The 24,171-nt window shown below is 37.2% G+C and overlaps 1 protein-coding gene and 1 long non-coding RNA gene across 10 annotated transcripts in view; one reads left to right on the forward strand and one right to left on the reverse strand.

The window, feature by feature from the left end:
* LOC113080180 (B-cell receptor CD22-like) overlaps positions 1-24,171 on the forward strand; it is a 48,464-nt gene that overhangs the window by 12,216 nt on the left and 12,077 nt on the right. For 6 of the 9 annotated variants that reach the window (XM_026252420.1, XM_026252421.1, XM_026252417.1 and 3 more), the window contains 6 exons: positions 1,958-2,206; positions 2,298-2,549; positions 4,762-5,019; positions 7,978-8,190; positions 20,603-20,644; positions 21,977-22,231. In XM_026252420.1, the coding sequence (XP_026108205.1) occupies positions 1,958-2,206; positions 2,298-2,549; positions 4,762-5,019; positions 7,978-8,190; positions 20,603-20,644; positions 21,977-22,231 (1,269 nt within the window). Of the gene's footprint in view, positions 1-1,957; positions 2,207-2,297; positions 2,550-4,761; positions 5,020-7,977; positions 8,191-13,767; positions 13,882-16,652; positions 16,914-18,259; positions 18,518-20,036; positions 20,295-20,386; positions 20,645-21,976; positions 22,232-24,171 lie in introns of those variants that run through there. The other 3 variants (XM_026252424.1, XM_026252419.1, XM_026252426.1) reach the window with 2 other exon arrangements.
* LOC113080181 (uncharacterized) lies at positions 6,575-7,754 on the reverse strand. Its single transcript, XR_003281816.1, has 3 exons — positions 7,667-7,754; positions 7,525-7,588; positions 6,575-6,913 (listed from the first exon to the last, which is right to left on the reverse strand). It is a non-coding gene; the product is annotated as an uncharacterized LOC113080181 (long non-coding RNA).

The following is a 24,171-nucleotide window of genomic DNA, read 5'->3' on the forward strand; positions in this document are numbered from 1 at the left end:
GAGAGAATGTTGCAGGAACATTTTACTAACCTTAAAATAACATTATACTAATATGGAAACTGGACCTTTTTATGTTCTTGAAATGTTACAAATCAACGTTCCTAGAATGTTGAATTTTTAAATCAAAATTAAGTTGAAAGAATGTTTGAGAAACATCATACCTTTCAAAAAGTTTCTTTTGACGTTAAGAAAACTGGACTTTTTATGTTAGAAAGAATAAGAAAGTACCAGTTTTAATGCTATCCCACAATGCTTTGTGGTGGCTGTAAAATAATGCTTCTACAGTGTAGTTACAATAATATTACAGGACTGTCCATCAATTTCCCATCATGCATTTGCATTTACAATAAAAACCATGAATACAGTGTATTGTTGTAAAACATATTGTAAAATTACATCAATTGCTAACAGTGTACTCATGAACTCAGCAGCTGATTTCATCAGAGGAGAAACCAAGTCATTCCTTCCAAGTCACAATGTAGTCTCAAGTTAAATCCAAAGTCCTCAAAGAGTTAAAGTCAATGAGATAATTAAGAGACTAATTAAATGATGATTGTGCATTAATGCATAACACCTGCTGTTATTGAAATTTACAGAGAATCAGATGTTAATGTTTTATTGGTTAAAATAATGCCACCATCATGGAGATCAATGTTTGATTTAGTTGTGCTCTTGACCATTGCCTTTGCCTTGTGGTGCTCTCTCTCTCTCTCTCTCTCTCTCTCTCTCTCTCTCTCTCTCTCTCTCTCTCTCTCTCTCTCTCTCTCTCTCTCTCTCTCTCTCTCTCTCTCTCTCTCTCTCTCTCTCTCTCTCTCTCTCTCTCTCTCTCTCTCTCTCTCTCTCTCTCTCTCTCTCTCTCTCTCTCTCTCTCTCTCTCTCTCTCTCTCTCTCCTCTCTCTCTCTCTCTCTCTCTCTCTCTCTCTCTCTCTCTCTCTCTCTCTCTCTCTCTCTCTCTCTCTCTCTCTCTCTCTCTCTCTCTCTCTCTCTCTCTCTCTCTCCTCTCTCTCTCTCTCTCTCTCGTGTTGTGAAGAAGAGAGACAAGTTATATATACACATTGAACATGTAATCAAAATGAGGCTGTTTTAATTATGTCCAAAAGGTTTTTTTTTCCCTCATATTTAGGCTTTAATTATTCATCTTAGAGAAACTATAGCATGTAAAAGAAAGTACTACTCTAATATTTACTGGGAATCAATTTTAAATCTGTGTAACACCTATGAAAATTTGACCTTCAGAGCTTTTTAGACAAACACAGATATTAGGAAACAAGCATGTGAATCACTACAATGTGACAATCAACAAATTGCTTCATATTGCAATACATGAAAAACTCCCATAATGCACTGCAGTATGAATAATTATTTCACAACTGTTGAGGATCATATGATAAATGTTGATCACTAAATACCTAATCGTAACCAGTTTATTTATTGAAATGCATTCTATTTGGTGAAATCAGCTGCTGAGTTCATGGTTGGAGCAAAAATATGACACGACATTTACTCTTTGGTCTCTGGACTTCCAATCTCTGCTTAATATATATTAGTGCAAAAGAAAGATAAATTAAGTAAATCTTATGTATTGTTTTTTTTTTTTTTTTCACTGCAGAAAATTATTGATATTTAATGGAACGCGTTTTTACAGTGATAACTGTAATATAATATCTTTCAGTGTAACCTTACTCAGACTTCATGCGCTGCATGTAACCCATCCAAAGTGCATGCCCAGAGCAGTGAGCAGCCATTTATGTTGTGGCACCCAGGGAGCACTTAGGAGTTCAGTGTCTTGCTCAAAGGCATCTCAGTCATGGTATTGCCGGCCCAAGACTAAAACCCACAGGTTTAGGATTAGGAGTCTAACTCTCTAACCATTAGGAAACAACTTCCCTGTAACTGATATGGAATATTAATCAGTGTATGACAGTAGCACCTTATATAATGTGTGTGTTGTGTTCAGATCTTCAGGTGGAGTCTCCTGAGAATGTCACTGAGGGTCAGAATGTCAGTCTGACATGTGTAAGCAGCTGCGCTCTGACTGACAGAGCAACATTCATCTGGTACAGAAACTCAAAGCCATTAACTGAGAGAAGAGACAGAAACAATCAACTCCTGCTGCAGTCAGTCAGAAGAGAGGATGCAGGCAGATACAGCTGTGGTGTGCAGGGACACACTTACATCTCTCCTGCTGTTCAGCTCAATGTCACATGTGAGTACAGATTCAGTCACTTCAGTCTTTCTTTCTTTTTAATTTGTAGAGATTGTGACTGTAACTAAACTTCATTTTTTTTCTGTTTAAGATCCTCCAAACAGTGTCTCAGTGTCCATCAGTCCATCTGGTGAAATAGTGGAGGGAGATTCAGTGAATCTGATCTGCAGCAGTGATTCAAACCCACCTGCAGAAATCACCTGGTTTAAAGAAGGAAGGTTTTTAGGATCTGGAAGAATCTACAGCATCTCAAAGATCAGCTCTAATCACAGTGGAGAATACAAGTGCAAGTCCAGCAATAAACATGGATGGAAATACTCTGCTGTGACTTTAAACGTCATGTGTGAGTTAATAATGCTTCAGTAACTTTGACATTAAAGGTACAATAATACGATTTTCTGCATCCAAAAACCACTGGAACAAAGTTATATATTTTGTTGACTTCCCACATAGCAACATTGTGTCGGCCCAGATGCGGTCCACATCTGGCACCTGTGGAAAGATGATCTGGCCCACATGCAGCGTGGAATGACGGCACTTGGGCAGATTTGAGCCACAAGCAGGCCATAGCAATGCCACGTCAGCCAAGAGAAAATAAATTAACCAGAATTGGACCTCATCTGAGCCACAAAATGTGTATATTAAACATGAAGTCATTTCAGCCTTAATAAGCCTGTTAATAAACAGAATCACTGAAGGACAGAAGAGAACAGAAAAAAGAGATATGCGGAAACACAAGAACTACAACTGACTTCAGCCACAACCTTAGATGAAATCAACTGTAGATAAAAGAAGACATTAAATCTCTCAAGATCTCAGCAGAGGAGGATTAAACAACTCCACAAACAGCTTTACCAGCTTCACTTATTACTAACCAGACTGACTTGATTTCTGTTAGACATCTACAAACATTTTTTATTGAGAATTAACAGAGGTTTAACTCTAATGTGTTTCACCATAACAGAGATAAGTGTTTTCATTAGTTTGGGCTCGTAAATCTTTTTTTTGTTTTTGACTGCTGTGACAGTGTGTTTGTTAAACACAATTGCAGCATCAAAGAAAGTTAGAGTGATGTGATATTAGGTGATGGAGGAAATCTGTTGATGGTTTTATAATCATCAGGAAGTACACTCATTCACTGATGTTTTTTTTTTTTTTTTAATCTAACAATTATGTTGTTCCAATGATGCAATCGTATTACAAACCCTGTGTTTCTGCTACATGAGAGCCAGCAGTTTTTATAACAATCAGTTAAAATCTTTTAACAAACATGAGCTCAAAAAACGTAACCTATTCTGACACACAGATATAAACAATCAGCACATGAATCTCAATAAATGGTGACAATCAATAATATTTAGATAAAATGATCAATTCAGAACTTCACTGAAAAAGCTACTAAGTCACAAAAACAACAGCAAAATATATAAGCAAATATTTAGAATTAAACAAAAATAATAGGACACTTCAGCTGCATGCATGCTGAGAGTTGTGTACTATGCTAGTACCCAGCATGCATTGCAGCAAGGTACATTTGATTGTCACCATTGTTGAGATTCATGTGCTGACTGTTGACATTGTATATCGACTTTTTCATGCTTGTTAAAATCGTATAACTGATTGTTTTAATATTTCTGGATCCCATGCGGCAGAAACACATGTTTTGTGGTGTGAATATATTAATGAAACCATTATTAGACAAAAAAAAAAAAAAAACAAGCTGACTGCTTCATGATGATTATAAATCCATTATCAGATAACCACCATCACCTGACCTCAATTCACTAGCTTTCTTTGATGCCCCAAATTAGATTAACAAACACACCATCACAGCTGTCAAAAAAGACAAAAGATAGACTAAGAGTTAAGAGCGCAACTAATTAAAACAATAATCTCTGTTATGGTGACACACATTAGAGTTAAACCTCTGTTTATTTCTCAATAAAAACTTTTGTAGATGTCTAACAGAAATAAAGTCAGTCTGGTTAGTAATAAGTGAAGCTGGTAAAGCTGTTTGTGGAGTTGTTTAATCCTCCTCTGCTGAGATCTTGAGATATTTAATGTCTTCTTTTATCTTCAATTGATTTCATCTAAGGTTGTGGCAGAAGTCAGTTGTAGTTCTTGTGTTTCTGCTCATCTCTTTTTCTGTTCTCTTCTTTCTTTCAGTGATTCTGCTTGTTAAACAGGCTTATTAAGGGCTGAAATGACTTCATATTTAATATTCACAGATTTTGTGGCTCAGATAAGGTCCAGTTCTGGTTAATTTATTTTCTCTTGGCTGACATGTGGGATTGCTATGGCCTGCTTGTGGCTCAAATCTGGCAAACAGGAGTGGTCCACCCAAGGGCCATCATTCCACGCTGCATGTGTCCCAGATCATCTTTCCACGGGTGCCAGATGTGGGCCGGATCTGGGCCGACACATGTTGCTATGTGGGATTATTAAGTAAATGATCTGTAACAGCAAAAAATATATTTTTGTCCTTTAGATCTTCTAAACATAGCATGTGATTTTAACTTTATTGTGATATTTAATGAAAACTGTTTCTCTTTAAGATCCACCAAAGGACGTCGCAGTGTCCAACTTCAGTCTATCTGGTGTAATAGTGGAGGGAGATTCAGTGACTCTGATCTGCAGCAGTGATTCAAACCCTCCTGCAGACATCAACTGGTTTAAAGGAAGAATGTTTGTAGGATCTGGAAGAAACTACAGCATCTCAAAGAGCAGCTCTAATCACAGTGGAGAATACAAGTGCAAGGCCAGCAATAAACATGGAGAGAAATACTCTGATGCTGTGATTTTAAATGTCATGTGTGAGTTCATGATTGTTCAGTAACTTTGACACTGAAAACACAATATATAACATTTTGCATTGAAATATCCAAAAACTACTAGAATGGAATAATGGAATGGAATAGAATATCTTTTGTTGACTTGAGCACTTACAATATCCCAAAAGTTTACAAAAATGTTAAATTCCAGGGAAATTCACAGTTTTAACCAGTTAAATGGTCCGTATCTTTGTATCGCCAGTCAATGGTGTCATTTCCCTTCTACCTTTGGTTGTTAGTAGACAATAGGGCTCAACAATAAAAAGATAGCAATAATTTTCACAATATGTTTTTCTCTTGATAGGAAGGTAACACGTTTACTATAATGTTTATGCATCAAAGTTGAACGAAACAGCGTTAGTGACCCACATGGAAAGACAAGATCAACCTACTCTACAATTTATAGAAAAAGGACAGCCTTGATCGTACTTCCAATTTGTAGCCTTTATTTTAATTGGTGATGTACTGATCATTTTTCAAGCTGATTCAGATTCTTTTTTACAAGTCTACTAGCTATTTGTAAGCAATACATAAATAAATATGTTAACATTAAATAAATAAATAAATAAATAATAAAATAAAAATAAAATAAAATCTGTAGCTATTTGAAAACAGAGGCAACCACTGCATTTTAATCACAAATCAAACAAATATACTACACCAAAGACTATAGATATGCAAAGACGTTTTACTTCTATTACTTAAAGGGTTAGTTCACCCAATAATAAAAATTATGTAATTAATAACTCGTTCCAAACCAGTGAGACCCTCCGTTTATCTTCAGAACACAGTTGAAGATAATTTAGATTTAGTCTGAGAGCTCTCAGTCCCTCCATTGAAACTGTGTGTACGGTATACTGTCCATGTCCAGAAAGGTAAGAAAAACATCATCAAAGTAATCCATGTGACATCAGAGGGTCCGTTAGAATTTTTTGAAGCATCGAAAATACGTTTTAGTCCAAAAAATAGCAAAAACTATGACTTTATTCAGCATTGTCCTCTCTTCCGTGTCTGTTGTGAGAGAGTTCAAAACAAAGCAGTTTGTGATATCTAATTCGCGATCGAATCATTCGATGTAACCGGATCTTTTTGAACCAGTTCACCAAAATCAAACTGAATCATTTTAAATGTTCACGTCTCCAATACGCATTTATCCACAAATGACTTAAGCTGTTAACTTTTTTATAATGTGGCTGACACTCCCTCTGAGTTCAAACAAACCAATATCGCTGAGTAATTAATTTACTCAAACAGTAAACTGACTGAACTGCTGTGAAGAGAGAACTGAAGATGAACACCGATCCGATCCAGATAATGACCGAAACATTGACTCGTTCACGAGTACAGATTCAGTCACTTTGTCTTTCTTTCTTTCTTTCTTTTCTTTCTGTAACCCACTTCTGAGGATGTACACCCTAGGTTCGTAGGAGCTGAGAAGTACAGTAATAACCAAGCAACACCAGTTTAACGTTTTGATATGTGTAACACTTTAGTTTAACAAATATAGCAAACACTTCACAACAATTGTGTACACAACACCTATGGGCCCAAATAAATTTTGAATAAAATAAAATGTCCTTCTTGAAAATGTTCCTTGGAAGTCGTCCTTAGGTATTCCAGAGTTTAAGTCAGAGTTCAAGTCAGTAAAAAAAAAAGAATAGTCAAAGTCAAGGGTAAATACTTCAAAAAAGGAAAACCTTGTTGATGCCGGTTCGGTGAACTGACACGATCCTACCACAGCTTCCGGAATCCTGTGGTAAAAGTTCACGGCTCATTGGGAAGGCTCGCCATCTATGGATCAATGGTTCACTTGATGTGATTCAAGGACTGGAGCTTCTGGATCTTCTGCTCCCCTCATAAAAAAAAAAGACCTGACCTGTATATAGAACAGGTTCAGTCCAGAATCAATGATATCAACTGGTTCTTGAAGTGTTGTACAACATTATATCACTGTTCAGAAAATATCATAGCATAGTTCACATGAAGAAAACAATAGCTATTTTAACTATCAAAGTCAGAATATACCATTTTAACCTTATGTCATTACAATGAAATGTAATTATAGGAATACATTGCACTAATGAACTTTTTCTCTCTGCTTTTAATCCCTTTTCACATAGAATTTTTTAGATGTTGGATCAAAATAAATGAATTACAGTTTTAAATTCAAAAACATTTATATGAATTGCAGCATTTGCTGATTTAACCACTTTGAATAACTTAAAATGATATTTTACATTATCCTGTATGCAACTTTAACCTTTAGTCACATATATACCACAATGTAAAAATATTACAAAAGCATATTTTTCGTAATACATGCCAATTTAGTTTACATCTCTCCTTAAACCATGAAAATAAATGTCTTTTTCTCATGTTACATTCCTTCAAAACAACAGAAAATATTGAATAATCACTAATTGGAGCTAGCATGTCCACCTCGTGGTTTTTTTTCCACTCACACAATCATTGAACACTTTAGCTTACCAAGAGAGGATTTCCAATAGAAGCCAGGACAGATAAAAACGATTTCTGGATGGCTCTCGAACTTCTAAAACAAATATACAGGCGTTTACATAACGAACTAAATCATATTTAACTGTCAGGAAAAACAGACAGGTTTTTATACCTTTTCTTCACTTTTTTCTTAACTCGTGGAAGAAACCATATCAGAGCTCCATCTGATTTTGGCGGTGTTATGCGAACGGAACTATTTTAGTGCGCTACTTCCGGTTTCCCACAAAGTAAAAAGTATTTTCAAAATAAAAGCCCCATTACTCATAACGTAAAGTATGAGTAAATAATGATGATAATTAAATACAATTAACTGGTTAACCCGTTTTTTAGGTGGGTTACATTTCTTTCTTTCTTTCTTTCTTTCTTTCTTTTTAATTTGTAGAGTTTGTGTCTGTAACTAAACTTCATTTGTTTCTGTTTAAGATCCTCCAAAAAGTGTCTCAGTGTCCATCAGTCCATCTGGTGAAATAGTGGAGGGAGATTCAGTGACTCTGAGCTGCAGCAGTGATTCAAACCCACCTGCAGAAATCACCTGGTTTAAAGAAGGAAGGTTTTTAGGATCTGGAAGAATCTACAGGATCTCAAACATCAGCTCTAATCACAGTGGAGAATACAAGTGCAAGTCCAGCAATAAACATGGATGGAAATACTCTGCTGTGACTTTAAACGTCATGTGTGAGTTAATAATGTTTCAGTAACTTTGACATTAAAGGTACAATAATACGATTTTCTGTATCCAAAAACCACTGGAACAAAGTTATATATTTTGTTGACTTCCCACATAGCAACATTGTGTCGGCCCAGATGCGGTCCACATCTGGCACCTGTGGAAAGATGATCTGGCCCACATGCAGCGTGGAATGATGGCACTTGGGCGGACCGCTCCTGTTTGCCAGATTTGAGGCACAAGCAGGCCATAGCAATGCCACATGTCAGCCAAGAGAAAATAAATTAACCAGAAGTGGACCTCATCTGAGCCACAAAGTGTGTATATTAAACATGAAGTCATTTCAGCCTTAAAGGAACACTCCACCGTTTTTTGAAATAGGGCTTATTCACATTATTTCCTACATTTAGATAGGTGGGGCAAATGCATTTTTGTGTCAGTGCATGCATTGTTTTAGTTTGACTGGGTCGGCGTTAGCTTAGCTTAGCACAATGAATGGAATCCTTTGTTGCCAGCTAGCATGGCCTGAGTAAAAGTGATCAAAAAAAAAAAAAAAAACCCACATAATTACTTCTTGTGGCCTGCGTATTCACAACGAGTACAAATAGCGATCCAGATTAACACTAGGCGATTTCCTAGGCAGATATTGACTTGGGACTATATTATGGGGAAGCACAGGCGAAGCACTGCTGCTTAGGCGAAACACTGCTACTTCGGCGCAGAGATATCATGCAACGTGTGTGTGTGTGTGTGTGTTACATAAACAATGAAGACCGTTCTGCTACCTCCTTTGGTCAAAATGCTAGTAGCCTTCTCCTCTCTAGTAGTTATACTAAAACTCCCGAGTCTAACTTGGTGAGAGAAATATAGCTAGCTAACTTACCCCTCAGTCATTTCATTTTACATGTTCGTAGTCTAGATAGTAGTCTAGTCTAGCCGTAGTCTAGTGCAGCATCTATTTTACATCCGAATAAAAAACACAGATTAACATAAGGAAGAGAAATAAAAGACAACTTACATGTGAACTTTGTTCTTCCTGTGCTTTGAAAATAGATGGGACTGCCATATCTTTCAGACGTAGTACCGTCTTTCTGGACCCATATTCCATTTTTTCAAAGTAGTCCTCTGGTGCAAAATGTTCTTCGCAAACACGATACTGCTTTATTTTGTTGAGAGGCGTTGAACTACAGATCTCCAGAGCTGCTAGCCATTTATTTCTCAGTTCCACATTAGATGGAATTCTGTGAAACATTACATTCGTGTATGTCCTTTGCTTGTTCTCACAACCTTTTGCTATGCAGGTAGTAACCATGTTTGCTGTAACTTCTCAAAATAAATCATCCAAAAGCGAAGACACTCGGAGAAGATCACACCGGTATGTTCTTCTTCTGTTTTTTTTTTACGCGTTGCACGCCGGCATGTTGACAGAAGTCGTGGGATTTCATGTGTTGGGTGATATCTCTGCGCCGAAGTAGCAGTGCTTCGCCTAAGCAGCAGTGCTTCGCCTGTGCTTCCCCATAATATAGTCCCAAGTCAATATCTGCCTAGGAAATCGCCTAGTGTTAATCTGGATCGCTATTTGTACTCGTTGTGAATACGCAGTCCACAAGAAGTAATTAGGTGGGGTTTTTTTTATTTTTTGATCACTTTTACTCAGGCCATGCTAGCTGGCAACAAAGGATTCCATTCATTGTGCTAAGCTAAGCTAACGCCGACCCAGTCAAACTAAAACAATGCATGCACTGACACAAAAATGCATTTGCCCACCTATAAATAATATTAATAAGCCCTATTTCAAAAAACGGTGGAGTGTTCCTTTAATAAGCCTGTTAACAAGCAGAATCACTGAAGGACAGAAGAGAACAGAAAAAAGAGATAAGCAGAAACACAAGAACTACAACTGACTTCAGCCACAACCTTAGATGAAATCAACTGTAGATAAAAGAAGACATTAAATCGCTCAAGATCTCAGCAGAGGAGGATTAAACAACTCCACAAACAGCTTTACCAGCTTCACTTACTACTAACCAGACTGACTTTATTTCTGTTAGACAGCTACAAACATTTTTATTGAGAATTAACAGAGGTTTTACTCTAATGTGTGTCACCATAACAGAGATAAGTGTTTTCATTAGTTGGGCTCGTAAATCTTTTTTTTTGTTTTTGACTGCTGTGACAGTGTGTTTGTTAAACACAATTGCAGCATCAAAGAAAGTTAGAGTGATGTGATATCAGGTGACGGAGGAAATCTGTTGATGGTTTTATAATCATCAGGAAGTACACTCATTCACTGATGTTTTTTTTTTTTTTTTTTTAATCTAACAATTATGTTGTTCCAATGATGCAATCGTATTACAATCCCTGTGTTTCTGCTACATGAGAGCCAGCAGTTTTATAACAATCAGTTAAAATCTTTTAACAAACATGAGCTCAAAAAAAACGCAACCTATTCTGACACACAGATATAAACAATCAGCACATGAATCTCAATAATGGTGACAATCAAACATATTTAGATAAACTGATCAATTCAGAACTTCACTGAAAAGCTACTAAGTCACAAAAACAAACAGCAAAATATATAAGCAAATATTTAGAATTAACAAAATAATAGGACACTTCAGCTGCATGCATGCTGAGAGTTGTGTACTATGCTAGTACCCCAGCATGCATTGCAGCAAGGTACATTTGATTGTCACCATTGTTGAGATTCATGTGCTGACTGTTGACATTGTATATCAACTTTTTCATGTTTGTTAAAATTTTATAACTGATTGTTTTAATATTTCTGGATCCCATGCGGCAGAAACACATGTTTTGTGGTGTGAATATATTAATGAAACCATTATTAGACAAAAAAAAAAGACAAGCTGACTGCTTCATGATGATTATAAATCCATTAACAGATAACCACCATCACCTGACCTCAATTCACTAGCTTTCTTTGATGCCCCCAAATTAGATTAACAAACACACCATCACAGCTGTCAAAAAAGACAAAAGATAGACTAAGAGTTAAGAGCGCAACTAATTAAAACAATAATCTCTGTTATGGTGACACACATTAGAGTTAAACCTCTGTTATTTCTCAATAAAAACTTTTGTAGATGTCTAACAGAAATAAAGTCAGTCTGGTTAGTAATAAGTGGAGCTGGTAATTCAGTTTGTGGGGTTTTTTAATCCTCTGCTGAGATCTTGAGATATTTAATGTCTTCTTTTATCTTCAATTGATTTCATCTAAGGTTGTGGCTGAAGTCAGTTGTAGTTCTTGTGTTTCTGCTCATCTCTTTTTCTGTTCTCTTCTTTCTTTCTGTGATTCTGCTTGTTAACAGGCTTATTAAGGCTGAAATGACTTCATATTTAATATTCACAGATTTTGTGGCTCAGATAAGGTCCAGTTCTGGTTAATTTATTTTCTCTTGGCTGACATGTGGGATTGCTATGGCCTGCTTGTGGCTCAAATCTGGCAAACAGGAGTGGTCCACCCAAGGGCCATCATTCCACGCTGCATGTGGGCCAGATCATCTTTCCACGGGTGCCAGATGTGGGCCGGATCTGGGCCGACACATGTTTCTATGTGGGATTATTGAGTAAATGATCTGTAACAGCAAAAAATATATTTTTGTCCTTTAGATCTTCTAAACATAGCATGTGATTTTAACTTTATTGTGATATTTAATGAAAACTGTTTCTCTTTAAGATCCACCAAAGGACGTTGCAGTGTCCAACTTCAGTCTATCTGGTGAAATAGTGGAGGGAGATTCAGTGACTCTGATCTGCAGCAGTGATTCAAACCCTCCTGCAGACATCAACTGGTTTAAAGGAAGAATGTTTGTAGGATCTGGAAGAATCTACAGCATCTCAAAGAGCAGCTCTAATCACAGTGGAGAATACAAGTGCAAGGCCAGCAATAAACATGGAGAGAAATACTCTGATGCTGTGATTTTAAATGTCATGTGTGAGTTCATGATTGTTCAGTAACTTTGACACTGGAAAACACAATATATAAAATTTTGCATTGAAATATCCAAAAACTACTAGAATGGAATAATGGAATGGAATAGAATATGTTTTGTTGACTTGAGCCACTTACAATATCCCAAAAGTTTACAAAAATGTTAAATTCCAGGGAAATTCACAGTTTTAACCAGTTAAATGGTCCGTATCTTTGTATCGCCAGTCAATGGTGTCATTTCCCTTCTACTTTGGTTTGTTAGTAAGACAATAGGGCTCAACAATAAAAAGATAGCAATAATTTTCACAATATGTTTTTCTCTTGATAGGACATCAACACGTTTACTATAATGTTTATGCATCAAAGTTGAACGAAACAGCGTTAGTGACCCACATGGAAAGACAAGATCAACCTATCTCTACAATTTATAGAAAAAGGACAGCCTTGATCGTACTTCCAATTTGTAGCCTTTATTTTAATTGGTGATGTACTGATCATTTTTCAAGCTGATTCAGATTCTTTTTTTACAAGTCTACTAGCTATTTGTAAGCAATACATAAATAAATATGTTAACATTAAATAAATAAATAAATAAATAATAAAATAAAAATAAAATAAAATCTGTAGCTATTTGAAAACAGAGGCAACCACTGCATTTTAATCACAAATCAAACAAATATACTACACCAAAGACTATAGATATGCAAAGACGTTTCACTTCTATTACTTAAAGGGTTAGTTCACCCAATAATCAAAATTATGTAATTAATAACTTGTTCCAAACCAGTGAGACCTCCGTTTATCTTCAGAACACAGTTGAAGATAATTTAGATTTAGTCTGAGAGCTCTCAGTCCCTCCATTGAAACTGTGTGTACGGTATACTGTCCATGTCCAGAAAGGTAAGAAAAACATCATCAAAGTAATCCATGTGACATCAGAGGGTCAGTTAGAATTTTTTGAAGCATCGAAAATACGTTTTAGTCCAAAAATAGCAAAAACTATGACTTTATTCAGCATTGTCCTCTCTTCCGTGTCTGTTGTGAGAGAGTTCAAAACAAAGCAGTTTGTGATATCTAATTCGCGATCGAATCATTCGATGTAACCGGATCTTTTTGAACCAGTTCACCAAATCAAACTGAATCATTTTAAATGTTCACGTCTCCAATACGCATTTATCCACAAATGACTTAAGCTGTTAACTTTTTTATAATGTGGCTGACACTCCCTCTGAGTTCAAACAAACCAATATCGCTGAGTAATTAATTTACTCAAACAGTAAACTGACTGAACTGCTGTGAAGAGAGAACTGAAGATGAACACCGATCCGATCCAGATAATGACCGAAACATTGACTCGTTCACGAGTACAGATTCAGTCACTTTGTCTTTCTTTCTTTCTTTTTAATTTGTAGAGTTTGTGTCTGTAACTAAACTTCATTTTCTTCTGTTTAAGATCCTCCAAAAAGTGTCTCAGTGTCCATCAGTCCATCTGGTGAAATAGTGGAGGGAGATTCATTGACTCTGAGCTGCAGCAGTGATTCAACCCACCTGCAAGAGATCAACTGGTTTAAAGAAGGAAGGTTTTTAGGATCTGGAAGAATCTACAGCATCTCAAATATCAGCTCTGATCACAGTGGAGAATACAAGTGCAAGTCCAGCAATAAACATGGATGGAAATACTCTGCTGTGACTTTAAACGTCATGTGGTGAGTTAATAATGTTTAAGTAACTTTGACATTAAAGGTACAATAATACGATTTTCTGTATCCAAAAACCACTGGAACAAAGTTATATATTTTGTTGACTTCCCACATAGCAACATTGTGTCGGCCCAGATGCGGTCCACATCTGGCACCCGTGGAAAGATGATCTGGCCCACATGCAGCGTGGAATGACGGCACTTGGGCGGACCGCTCCTGTTTGCCAGATTTGAGCCATAAGCAGGCCATAGCAATGCCACGTCAGCCAAGAGAAAATAAATTAACCAGAAGTGGACCTCATCTGAGCCACAAAGTGTGTATATTAAACATGAAGTCATTTCAGCCTTAATAAGCCTGTTAACAAGCAGAATCACTGAAGGACAGAAGAGAACAGAAAAAGAGATAAGCAGAAACACAAGAACTACAACTGACTTCAGCCACAACCTTAGATGAAATCAATTGAAGATGAAACAAGACATTAAATCTTTCAAGATCTCAGCAGAGGAGGATTAAACAACTCCACAAACAGCTTTACCAGCTTCACTTATTACTAACCAGACTGACTTTATTTCTGTTAGACATCTACAGAAGTCTTTATTGAGAATTAACAGAGGTTTAACTCTAATGTGTTTCACCATAACAGAGATTATTGTTTTTCATTAGTTGGGCTCTTAACTCTTATTATATATTTTGTCTTTTTTGACTGCTGTGACAGTGTGTTTGTTAAACACAATTGCAGCATCAAAGAACGTTTGAGTGATGTGATATTAGGTGACGGAGGAAATCTGTTGATGGTTTTATAATCATCAGGAAGTACACTCATTCACTGATTTTTTTTTTTTTTTTAATCTAACAATTATGTTGTTCCAATGATGCAATCGCATTACAATCCCTGTGTTTCTGCTACATGAGAGCCAGCAGTTTTATAACAATCAGTTAAAATCTTTTAACAAACATGAGCTCAAAAACCTGAGCCCATGCTGACACACAGATATAAACAATCAGCACATGAATCTCAATAATGGTGACAATCAAACATATTTAGATAGACTGATCAATTCAGAACTTCACTGAAAAGCGACTAAGTCACAAAAACAACAGCAAAAAATATAAGCAAATATTTAGAATTAAACAAAATAATAGGACACTTCAGCTGCATGCATGCTGAGAGTTGTGTATTATGCTAGTACCCCAGCATGCATTGCAGCAAGGTACATTTGATTGTCACCATTGTTGAGATTCATGTGCTGACTGTTGACATTGTATATCGACTTTTTCATGTTTGTTAAAATCGTATAACTGATTGTTTTGATATTTCTAGATCCCATGCAGCAGAAACATGTTTTGTGGTATGAATATATTAGTGAAACCATTGTTTGACAAAAAAAAAAAAAAACAGCAGACTGCTTCATGATGATTATAAATCAATTAACAGATAACCACCATCACCTGACCTCAATTCATTAGCTTTCTTTGATGCCCCAAATGAGTTTAAAAAACACACCATCACAGCTGTCAAAAAATACAAAAGATAGAATAAGAGTTAAAAGCGCAACTAATGGAAACACTAATCACTGTTATGGTGACACACATTAGAGTTAAACCTCTGTTATTTCTCAATAAAAACTTTTAGTAGTAAGTGAAGCTGGTAATTCAGTTTGTGGAGTTGTTTAATCCTCCTCTGCTGAGATCTTGAGATATTTAATGTCTTCTTTTATCTTCAATTGGTTTCATCTAAGGTTGTGGCTGAAGTCAGTTGTAGTTCTTGTGTTTCTGCTCATCTCTTTTTCTGTTCTCTTCTGTCCTTCAGTGATTCTGTTTATTAACAGGCTTATTAAGGCTGAAATGACTTCATGTTTAATATACACATTTTGTGTCCCAGATAAGGTCCAGTTCTGGTTAATTTATTTTCTCTTGGGCTGACATGTGGGATTGCTATGGCCTGCTTGTGGCTCAAATCTGGCAAACAGGAGTGGTCCACCCAAGGACCATCATTCCACGCTGCATGTGGGCCAGATCATCTTTCCACGGGTGCCAGATGTGGGCCGACACAATGTTGCTATCAGAGGTGGGTAATTCAGTGGCCAAAGAGTAAAAGACCTGCCATATTTTATCTTTAACCACTAAGCCACAAATTATTTTATTTAAAACTGTAATCAATAAACTAATGAATTGAGATCATACAGTCATCAAGAGCATCAGCATTGCACAAATGCTTGCTGTGAAACAATAATGCAATTGCTGAGAAACAAATTTAAAGAAACTGTTTAAAGGCTCAAGCACTCCACTGAAGCAAATACTCGCCACAATTATGGTGGCAAAGTTTTTTTTTTCTTCCAGTTGATTGCATTCAAGGCTGTACTTAAAGTCAGTTGTAGTTGCTGTGTTTCTCTTTTCTTCAGTGATGTTGATGGTAAACAGCAGGTGTTCATCACTAATGCACATTCAACTAATTCATTTAATTAGTCACTTAATTATGTCATTAACTTTAACCCTTTGAGGACTTGGGCTTTGACTCAAGACTAGTTTGTGACTTGGAAGGAATGACTTGGTTCCTCCTCTGATGAAATCAGCTGCTGAGTTCATGGGTGGAACACAAATATGGCAGGACTTTTACTCTTTGGCTCCTGGATTACCCACCTCTGGTTGCTATGTGGGATTATTGAGTAAATGATCTGTAACAGCAAAACATATATTTTTGTCCTTTAGATCCTCTAAACATAGCATGTGATTTTAACTTTATTGTGATATTTAATGAAGACTGTTTCTTTTTAAGATCCACCAAAGGACGTCGCAGTGTCCAACTTCAGTCTATCTGGTGAAATAGTGGAGGGAGATTCAGTAACTGTGATCTGCAGCAGTGACTCAAACCCTCCTGCTCTGAACTTCAGCTGGTTTAAAGAAGGAACATTTGTAGGATCTGGAAGAATCTACAGCATCTCAAACATCAGCTCTAATCACAGCGGAGAATACAAGTGCAAGTCCAGCAATAAACACGGAGAGAAAGACTCTGATACAGTGATGCTGAATGTGACGTGTAAGTGAACACTGGTGCAAGATTCAGAGGTGGACACTCCAGGAGTCAGAAAGTAAAAGTCCTGCCATACTTTTGTTCCACATGAACTCAGCAGCAGATTTTACCAGAGGAGGAATCAAGTCATTCTTTCCAAGTCACAAACTAGTCTCTAGTTAAGTCCTAAGTCCTCAAAGAGTTAAAGTTAATGAGATAATTAAGTCACTAATTAAATGATGATTGTGCATTAGTGATGAACACCTGCTGTTACTGAGAATTACAGAGGATCAGATTTTGATGTTTTATTGGTTAAAATGATGCCATCATCATGGAGATCATTGCTTTAGTTGAGCTCTTGACCCTCAATTTATTGCGCTAGGTGTCTCTCTGTAGCCTTATATGTGTTGTTGTAGAAACCAGAGATCAGTGATATGCAATTAACATATAGGCACAATGAGCTCGTGTGATTATATTCATAATAATGTTTTTTTTTTTTTTTTCTAAGTTTAGCTTTTGAATAATCATCCCAGTGAGACTATAGCACACAAAAAAGTTACTACAACATTTACAGAGAATAGATTTTAAATCTTTGCAACACATACAAAAATTTGATCCAAAGTGCTTTTGAGACACACACAGTTAGAACCAGCATATGAATCTCTACAATGGTGACAATAAACAAAATGTTTCATGTTGCAATACATGTAAAACTCCCATAATGCATTGCAGTATGAAAAATTATTGTCACCACTGTTGAGGATCATATGATAAATGGCCACAATTAAATGCATAATCCTAAATGGCTTTTTTTCTTCTTAATACTGAAGATCACACATACATCAAAAGCATTAATTATCTGCTAGTTTGTTTCTGCATTGTACAAATGTTTGCTGTGAAACAATGTATTTGCTTAGAAGCAAACTTATAAAAACCATTAAAAGGCTCAAGAGACCAAATGAAGCAAATACTGACCACAATTATGGTGACAAAGTTATTTTTTATTTCCCTTCCTACTGATTTCATCCAAGGCTGTGCTTAAAGTCAGTTGTAGTTCTTGTGTTTCTCTTTTCTTCAGTGATGTTGATTGTAAACAGCAGGTGTTCATCATTAATGCACAATCATAATTTAATTAGATACTTAATTATCTCATTAACATCAACTATTTTAGGACTTGGGATTTGACTCAAGACTAGTTTGTGACTTGGAAGGAATGACTTGGTTCCTCCTCTGGTGAAATCAGCTGCTGAGTCCATGGGTGGAATAAACATATGGCAGGACTTTTACTTTCTGACTCCTGGAGTGTCCACCTCTGGCAAGATCTAAGAACAGATCGTCTAGTTCCAGTGTTTTCTCACTGTTATTTTTTTTAGATGCTCCAAGAAATGCAGTGGTGTCCATCAGTCCATCTGGTGAAATAGTGGAGGGAGATTCAGTGACTCTGATCTGCAGCAGTGACTCAAACCCTCCTGCTCTGGACTTCAGCTGGTTTAAAGAAGGAACATTTGTAGAGTCTGGAAGAATCTACAGCATCTCAAACATCAGCTCTAATCACAGCGGAGAATACAAGTGCATGTCCAATAATAAACACGGAGAGAAAGACTCTGATACAGTGATGCTGAATGTGACGTGTAAGTGAACACTGGTGCAAGATCTGAGAATAGATCCTCTAATTCCAGTTAGTGTTGTGCAACAGCGATATATTACTTTTTTCTGATTGGTTATGGCGGCACTTTGGGCAGCACCCTGAGCTGTGATTGGCTAGCTTCCCACTTGATGCCTCAAACGACTTGAGAAGAGAGAGAATCATTGCCTCGAAGTCACATAGTGATAGCTGGCTTCCCTTTGAGAAGAATGATGAAAATACAGTTCAGTGCAAGCTGTGCAGCGCCAAGCTGCCACACAAATCTATAAGTACAATGTGCTACCATCTAACATTCGTACATAAAATGTCTGCCAATAACAGAGCAGAAACTCAGATGAGCATTGAATTATTTACTGTAACAAGACCTAAATGTAATGCAGGCAGAACTGAGAAGATGACACAGCTAATCGCTGAAATGGTGGTAAAAGATTTGCTGCCAAATAGTTTTGTCAACGGAGAAGGATTTAAAGTTGTCCTTTACTGTGGTGGAAGGTAAATGAGAATCCGTTTACAAAGCTACACTGTAAAACCCGAAAAGAAACTTAACTCAAACTGTTTGAGGAAACAGATTGCCTTGATTTAAACCATGTAAGTTTAAAAACTTTGCATTTAAGTAATTAAGTGATTAACTAAGTGCTGATTGAGCATAAGTGATGAACAGCTGCTGTTAACAAACAGAATCACTGAAGAAAAGAGAAACACAAGAACAACTACAACTGACTTTAAAGTTATTCTTCATCTCAGGAAGCTATTTCTTTCTAAATGCTTCTTTATTAAGAACGTTGCTTCTTCGTAATCATAATCTAACATGTCCTAATCACCTGTTCATGTTTTCATAGACAGGTTTTCATGTCAGATTTTTATTTTTAACATTCATTTTCATAAAAATCTTCAGATTTTTTGAGTAGTATGAAGTTGCAGACTCGGAGCCTGCTGCATCTACAGTCCCGCACCCAGAGTCCCGCGTACTCAGACCCCTTGCAACCCGATCTCATGGAAATTCGTACATATTTTAGGAGGTGGCTAATTTGTACGACCACACTCGTACAAATTCATATGATTTTTGCCAATTATATGTATTTTACAAGTTGAACAATTCACATTAATTTGTACGAATGATCTACATCTGACACAGTGGTTTAGACAAATCTTATAAAATCGTACGAGTGAGAGTGAGGTTGTACAAATTATCAATCTCGAAAAATGAGGGGACTGAGAGTGCGGGACACTGGGTGCTGGACTGTAGATGCAGCAGGCTCAGGCTCCGAGTCTGCAACTTCAGAATATTGGATTTTTTCATTATATCCATTATATTCATGCCCCCAACACACAACACTACCCCCATACCCCCCCCCCCCCCCCCCCACCCCGCACAAGTCCCATCCCCGATTAATTGTTTTGGAAACCTATCGATGATCGAAATGAGAATTTCTCAAAATGTCCATCCCTTTTTCCAGTATGTTATATCACCGTCAATAAATCATTTATTTTTTATTTAATTTTAGATGCTCCAAGAAATGTAATGGTGTCCATCAGTCCACCTGGTGAAATAGTGGAGGGAGATTCAGTAACTGTGATCTGCAGCAGTGACTCAAACCCTCCTGCTCTGAACTTCAGATGGTTTAAAGGAGGAACATTTGTACGGTCTGGAAGAAACTACAGCATCGCAAACATCAGCTCTAATCACAGTGGAGAATACAAGTGCAAGTCCAATAATAAACACGGAGAGAAAGACTCTGATACAGTGATGCTGAATGTGACGTGTAAGTGAACACTGGTGCAAGATCTAAGAACAGATCCGCTAGTTCCAGTGTTTTCTCACTGTCGATAAAACATTTTTATTTTATTTTTTTAGATGCTCCAAGAAATGCAGTGCTGTCCATCATCAGTCCATCTGGTGCAATAGTGGAGGGAGATTCAGTGACTCTGATCTGCAGCAGTGATTCAAACCCTCCTGCAGAAATCAACTGGTTTAAAGGAGGAACATTTGTAGGATCTGGAAGAATCTACAGCATCTCAAACATCAGCTCTAATCACAGTGGAGAATACAAGTGCAAGTCCAAAAATAAACATGGAGAGAAAGACTCTGATACAGTGATGCTGAATGTGACGTGTAAGTGAACACTGGTGCAAGATCTGAGAATAGATCCTCTAATTCCAGTTAGTGTTGTGCAACAGCGATATATTACTTTTTTCTGATTGGTTATGGCAGCACTTTGGGCAGCACCCTGAGCTCTGATTGGCTAGCTTCCAACTTGATGCCTCAAACGACTTGAGAAGAGAGAGAATCATTGCCTCGAAGTCACATAGTGATAGCTGGCTTCCCTTTGAGAAGAATGATGAAAATACAGTTCAGTGCAAGCTGTGCAGCGCCAAGCTGTCACACAAATCTATAAGTACAATGTGCTACCATCTAACATTCATAAATAATGTCTGCCAATTAGTTTTGTCAACGGAGAAGGATTTAAAGTTTTCCTTTACTGTGGTGGAAGGTAATTGAGAATCAGTTTACAAAGCTACACTGTAAAACCCGACAAGAAACTTAACTCAAGCTGTTTAAGTAAACCGATTGCCTCAATTTAAACCATGTAAGTTTAAAAACTTTGCAGTTAAGTAATTAAATGATTAACTAAGTGCTGATTGAGCATTAGTGATGAACAGAATCACTGAAGAAAAGAGAAAAACAAGAACTACTACAACTGACTTTAAAGTTATTCTTCATCTCAGGCAGCTATTTCTTTCTAAATGCTTCTTTATTAAGAACGTTGCTTCTTCGTAATCATAATCTAACATGTCCTATTCACCTGTTCATACTTTCATAGACAGGTTTTCATGTCAGATTTTTATTTTTAACATTCATTTTCATAAAAATCTTCAGATTTTTTGAGTAGTATGAAGTTGCAGACTCGGAGCCTGCTGCATCTACAGTCCCGCACCCAGAGTCCCGCGTACTCAGACCCCTTGCAACCCGATCTCATGGAAATTCGTGCATATTTTAGGAGGTGGCTAATTCGTATGACCACACTTGTACAAATTCATATGATTTTTGCCAATTTGTATGTATTTTACGAGTTAAATAATTCATATTAATTCGTACAAATGATCTACACCTGACACAGTGGTTTAGACAAATCTTATAAAATCGTACGAGTGAGAGTGAGGTTGTACAAATTATCAATCTTGAAAAATGAGGGGACTGAGAGTGCGGGACACTGGGTGCTGGACTGTAGATGCAGCAGGCTCAGGCTCCGAGTCTGCAACTTCAGAATATTGATTTTTTTAATTATATCCATTATATCCATGCCCCCAACACACAACACTCCCCCCATACCCACCCCGCACAAGTCCCATCCCCGATTAAATGAGAATTTCCCAAAATGTTCATCCCTTTTTCCAGTATGTTATATCACCGTCAATAAAACATTTATTTTTTATTTTATTTTAGATGCTCCAAGAAATGCAGTGGTGTCCATCAGTCCATCTGGTGAAATAGTGGAGGGAGATTCAGTGACTCTGATCTGCAGCAGTGATTCAAACCCTCCTGCAGAAATCAACTGGTTTAAAGGAGGAACATTTGTAGGATCTGGAAGAAACTACAGCATCTCAAACATCAGCTCTAATCACAGTGGAGAATACAAGTGCAAGTCCAGCAATAAACACGGAGAGAAAGACTCTGATACAGTGATGCTGAATGTGACATGTAAGTGAACACTGGTGCAAGATCTGAGAATAGATCCTCTAATTCCAGTTAGTGTTGTGCAACAGCGATATATTACTTTTTTCTGATTGGTTATGGCGGCACTTTGGGCAGCACCCTGAGCTGTGATTGGCTAGCTTCCCACTTGATGCCTCAAACGACTTGAGAAGAGAGAGAATCATTGCCTCGAAGTCACATAGTGATAGCTGGCTTCCCTTTGAGAAGAATGATGAAAATACAGTTCAGTGCAAGCTGTGCAGCGCCAAGCTGTCACACAAATCTATAAGTACAATGTGCTACCATCTAACATTCATACATAAAATGTCTGCCAATAACAGAGAAGAAACTCAGATGAGCATTGAATTATTTACTGTAACAAGACCTAAATGTAATGCAGGCAGAACTGAGAAGATGACACAGCTAATCGCTGAAATGGTGGTAAAAGATTTGCTGCCAAATAGTTTTGTCAACGGAGAAGGATTTAAAGTTTTCCTTTACTGTGGTGGAAGGTAAATGAGAATCAGTTTACAAAGCTACACTGTAAAACCCGACAAGAAACTTAACTCAAACTGTTTGAGGAAACAGATTGCCTTGATTTAAACCATGTAAGTTTTAAACTTTGCATTCAAGTAATTAAGTGATTAACTAAGTGCTGATTGATCATTAGTGATGAACAGCTGCTGTTAACAAACAGAATCACTGAAGAAAAGAGAAACACAAGAACAACTACAACTGACTTTAAAGTTATTCTTCAGAATCAGAATCAGAATGAGCTTTATTGCCAGGTATGTTTACACATACGAGGAATTGGTTTTCGTGACAGAAGCTCCACAGTACAACAGAATGACAGCGACAGAACATAAAACACATAATAAAAGAATAAAAAATACAAATAAGTAGATAGTGAATGACAATATACAAATGACAATTGTAGGCAGGTATATTACAAAAATGCAGTTATGTATGTACATGTAAATTATGTGCAAAATTTAAGTGTATACTAAGTATGTGTGTTAGATAAATAAAGTGTATGTGTATATAAATATAAAGTGTAGTGTGTTCGCCGTTATTATCAACTGTTCATAAGATGGATTGCCTGAGGGAAGAAACTGGTCCTGTGTCTGGTCGTTCTGGTGCTCAGTGCTCTGTAGCGTCGACCAGATGGCAACAGTTCAAAGAGGGAGTGTGCTGGATGTGAGGGGTCCAGAGTGATTTTGACAGCCCTTTTTCTCACTCTGGATAAGTACAGTTCTTGAATAGAAGGGAGGGTTGTACCGATGATTCGCACAGCAGTCCGGACTACCCTCTGTAGTCTTCTGAGGTCAGATTTAGAAGCTGAGCTGAACCAGACAGTTACTGAAGTGCAGAGGATGGATTCGATGATGGTGGAGTAGAACTGTTTCAGCAGCTCCTGTGGCAGGTTAAACTTCCTGAGGTTCTTCACCTCAGGCAGCTATTTCTTTCTAGATGCTTCTTTATTAAGAACGTTGCTTCTTCGTAATCATAATCTAACATGTCCTATTCACGTGTTCATGTTTTCATAGACAGGTTTTCATGTCAGATTTTTATTTTTAACATTAATTTTCATAAAAATCTTCAGATTTTTTTATTAGTATGAAGTTGCAGACTCGGAACCTACTGCATCTACAGTCCCACCGCGTACTCAGACCCCTTGCAACCCGATCTCATGGAAATTTGTGCATATCCCCCCCCCGGGCAAACAGGAGTGGTCCACCCAAGGACCATCATTCCACGCTGCATGTGTCCCAGATCATCTTTCCACGGGTGCCAGATGTGGGCCGACACAATGTTGCTATCAGAGGTGGGTAATTCAGTGGCCAAAGAGTAAAAGACCTGCCATATTTTATCTTTAACCACTAAGCCACAAATTATTTTATTTAAAACTGTAATCAATAAACTAATGAATTGAGATCATACAGTCA

Source organism: Carassius auratus, unplaced genomic scaffold (assembly GCF_003368295.1).
Source record: "Carassius auratus strain Wakin unplaced genomic scaffold, ASM336829v1 scaf_tig00030410, whole genome shotgun sequence".
NCBI lineage: Eukaryota > Metazoa > Chordata > Actinopteri > Cypriniformes > Cyprinidae > Carassius > Carassius auratus.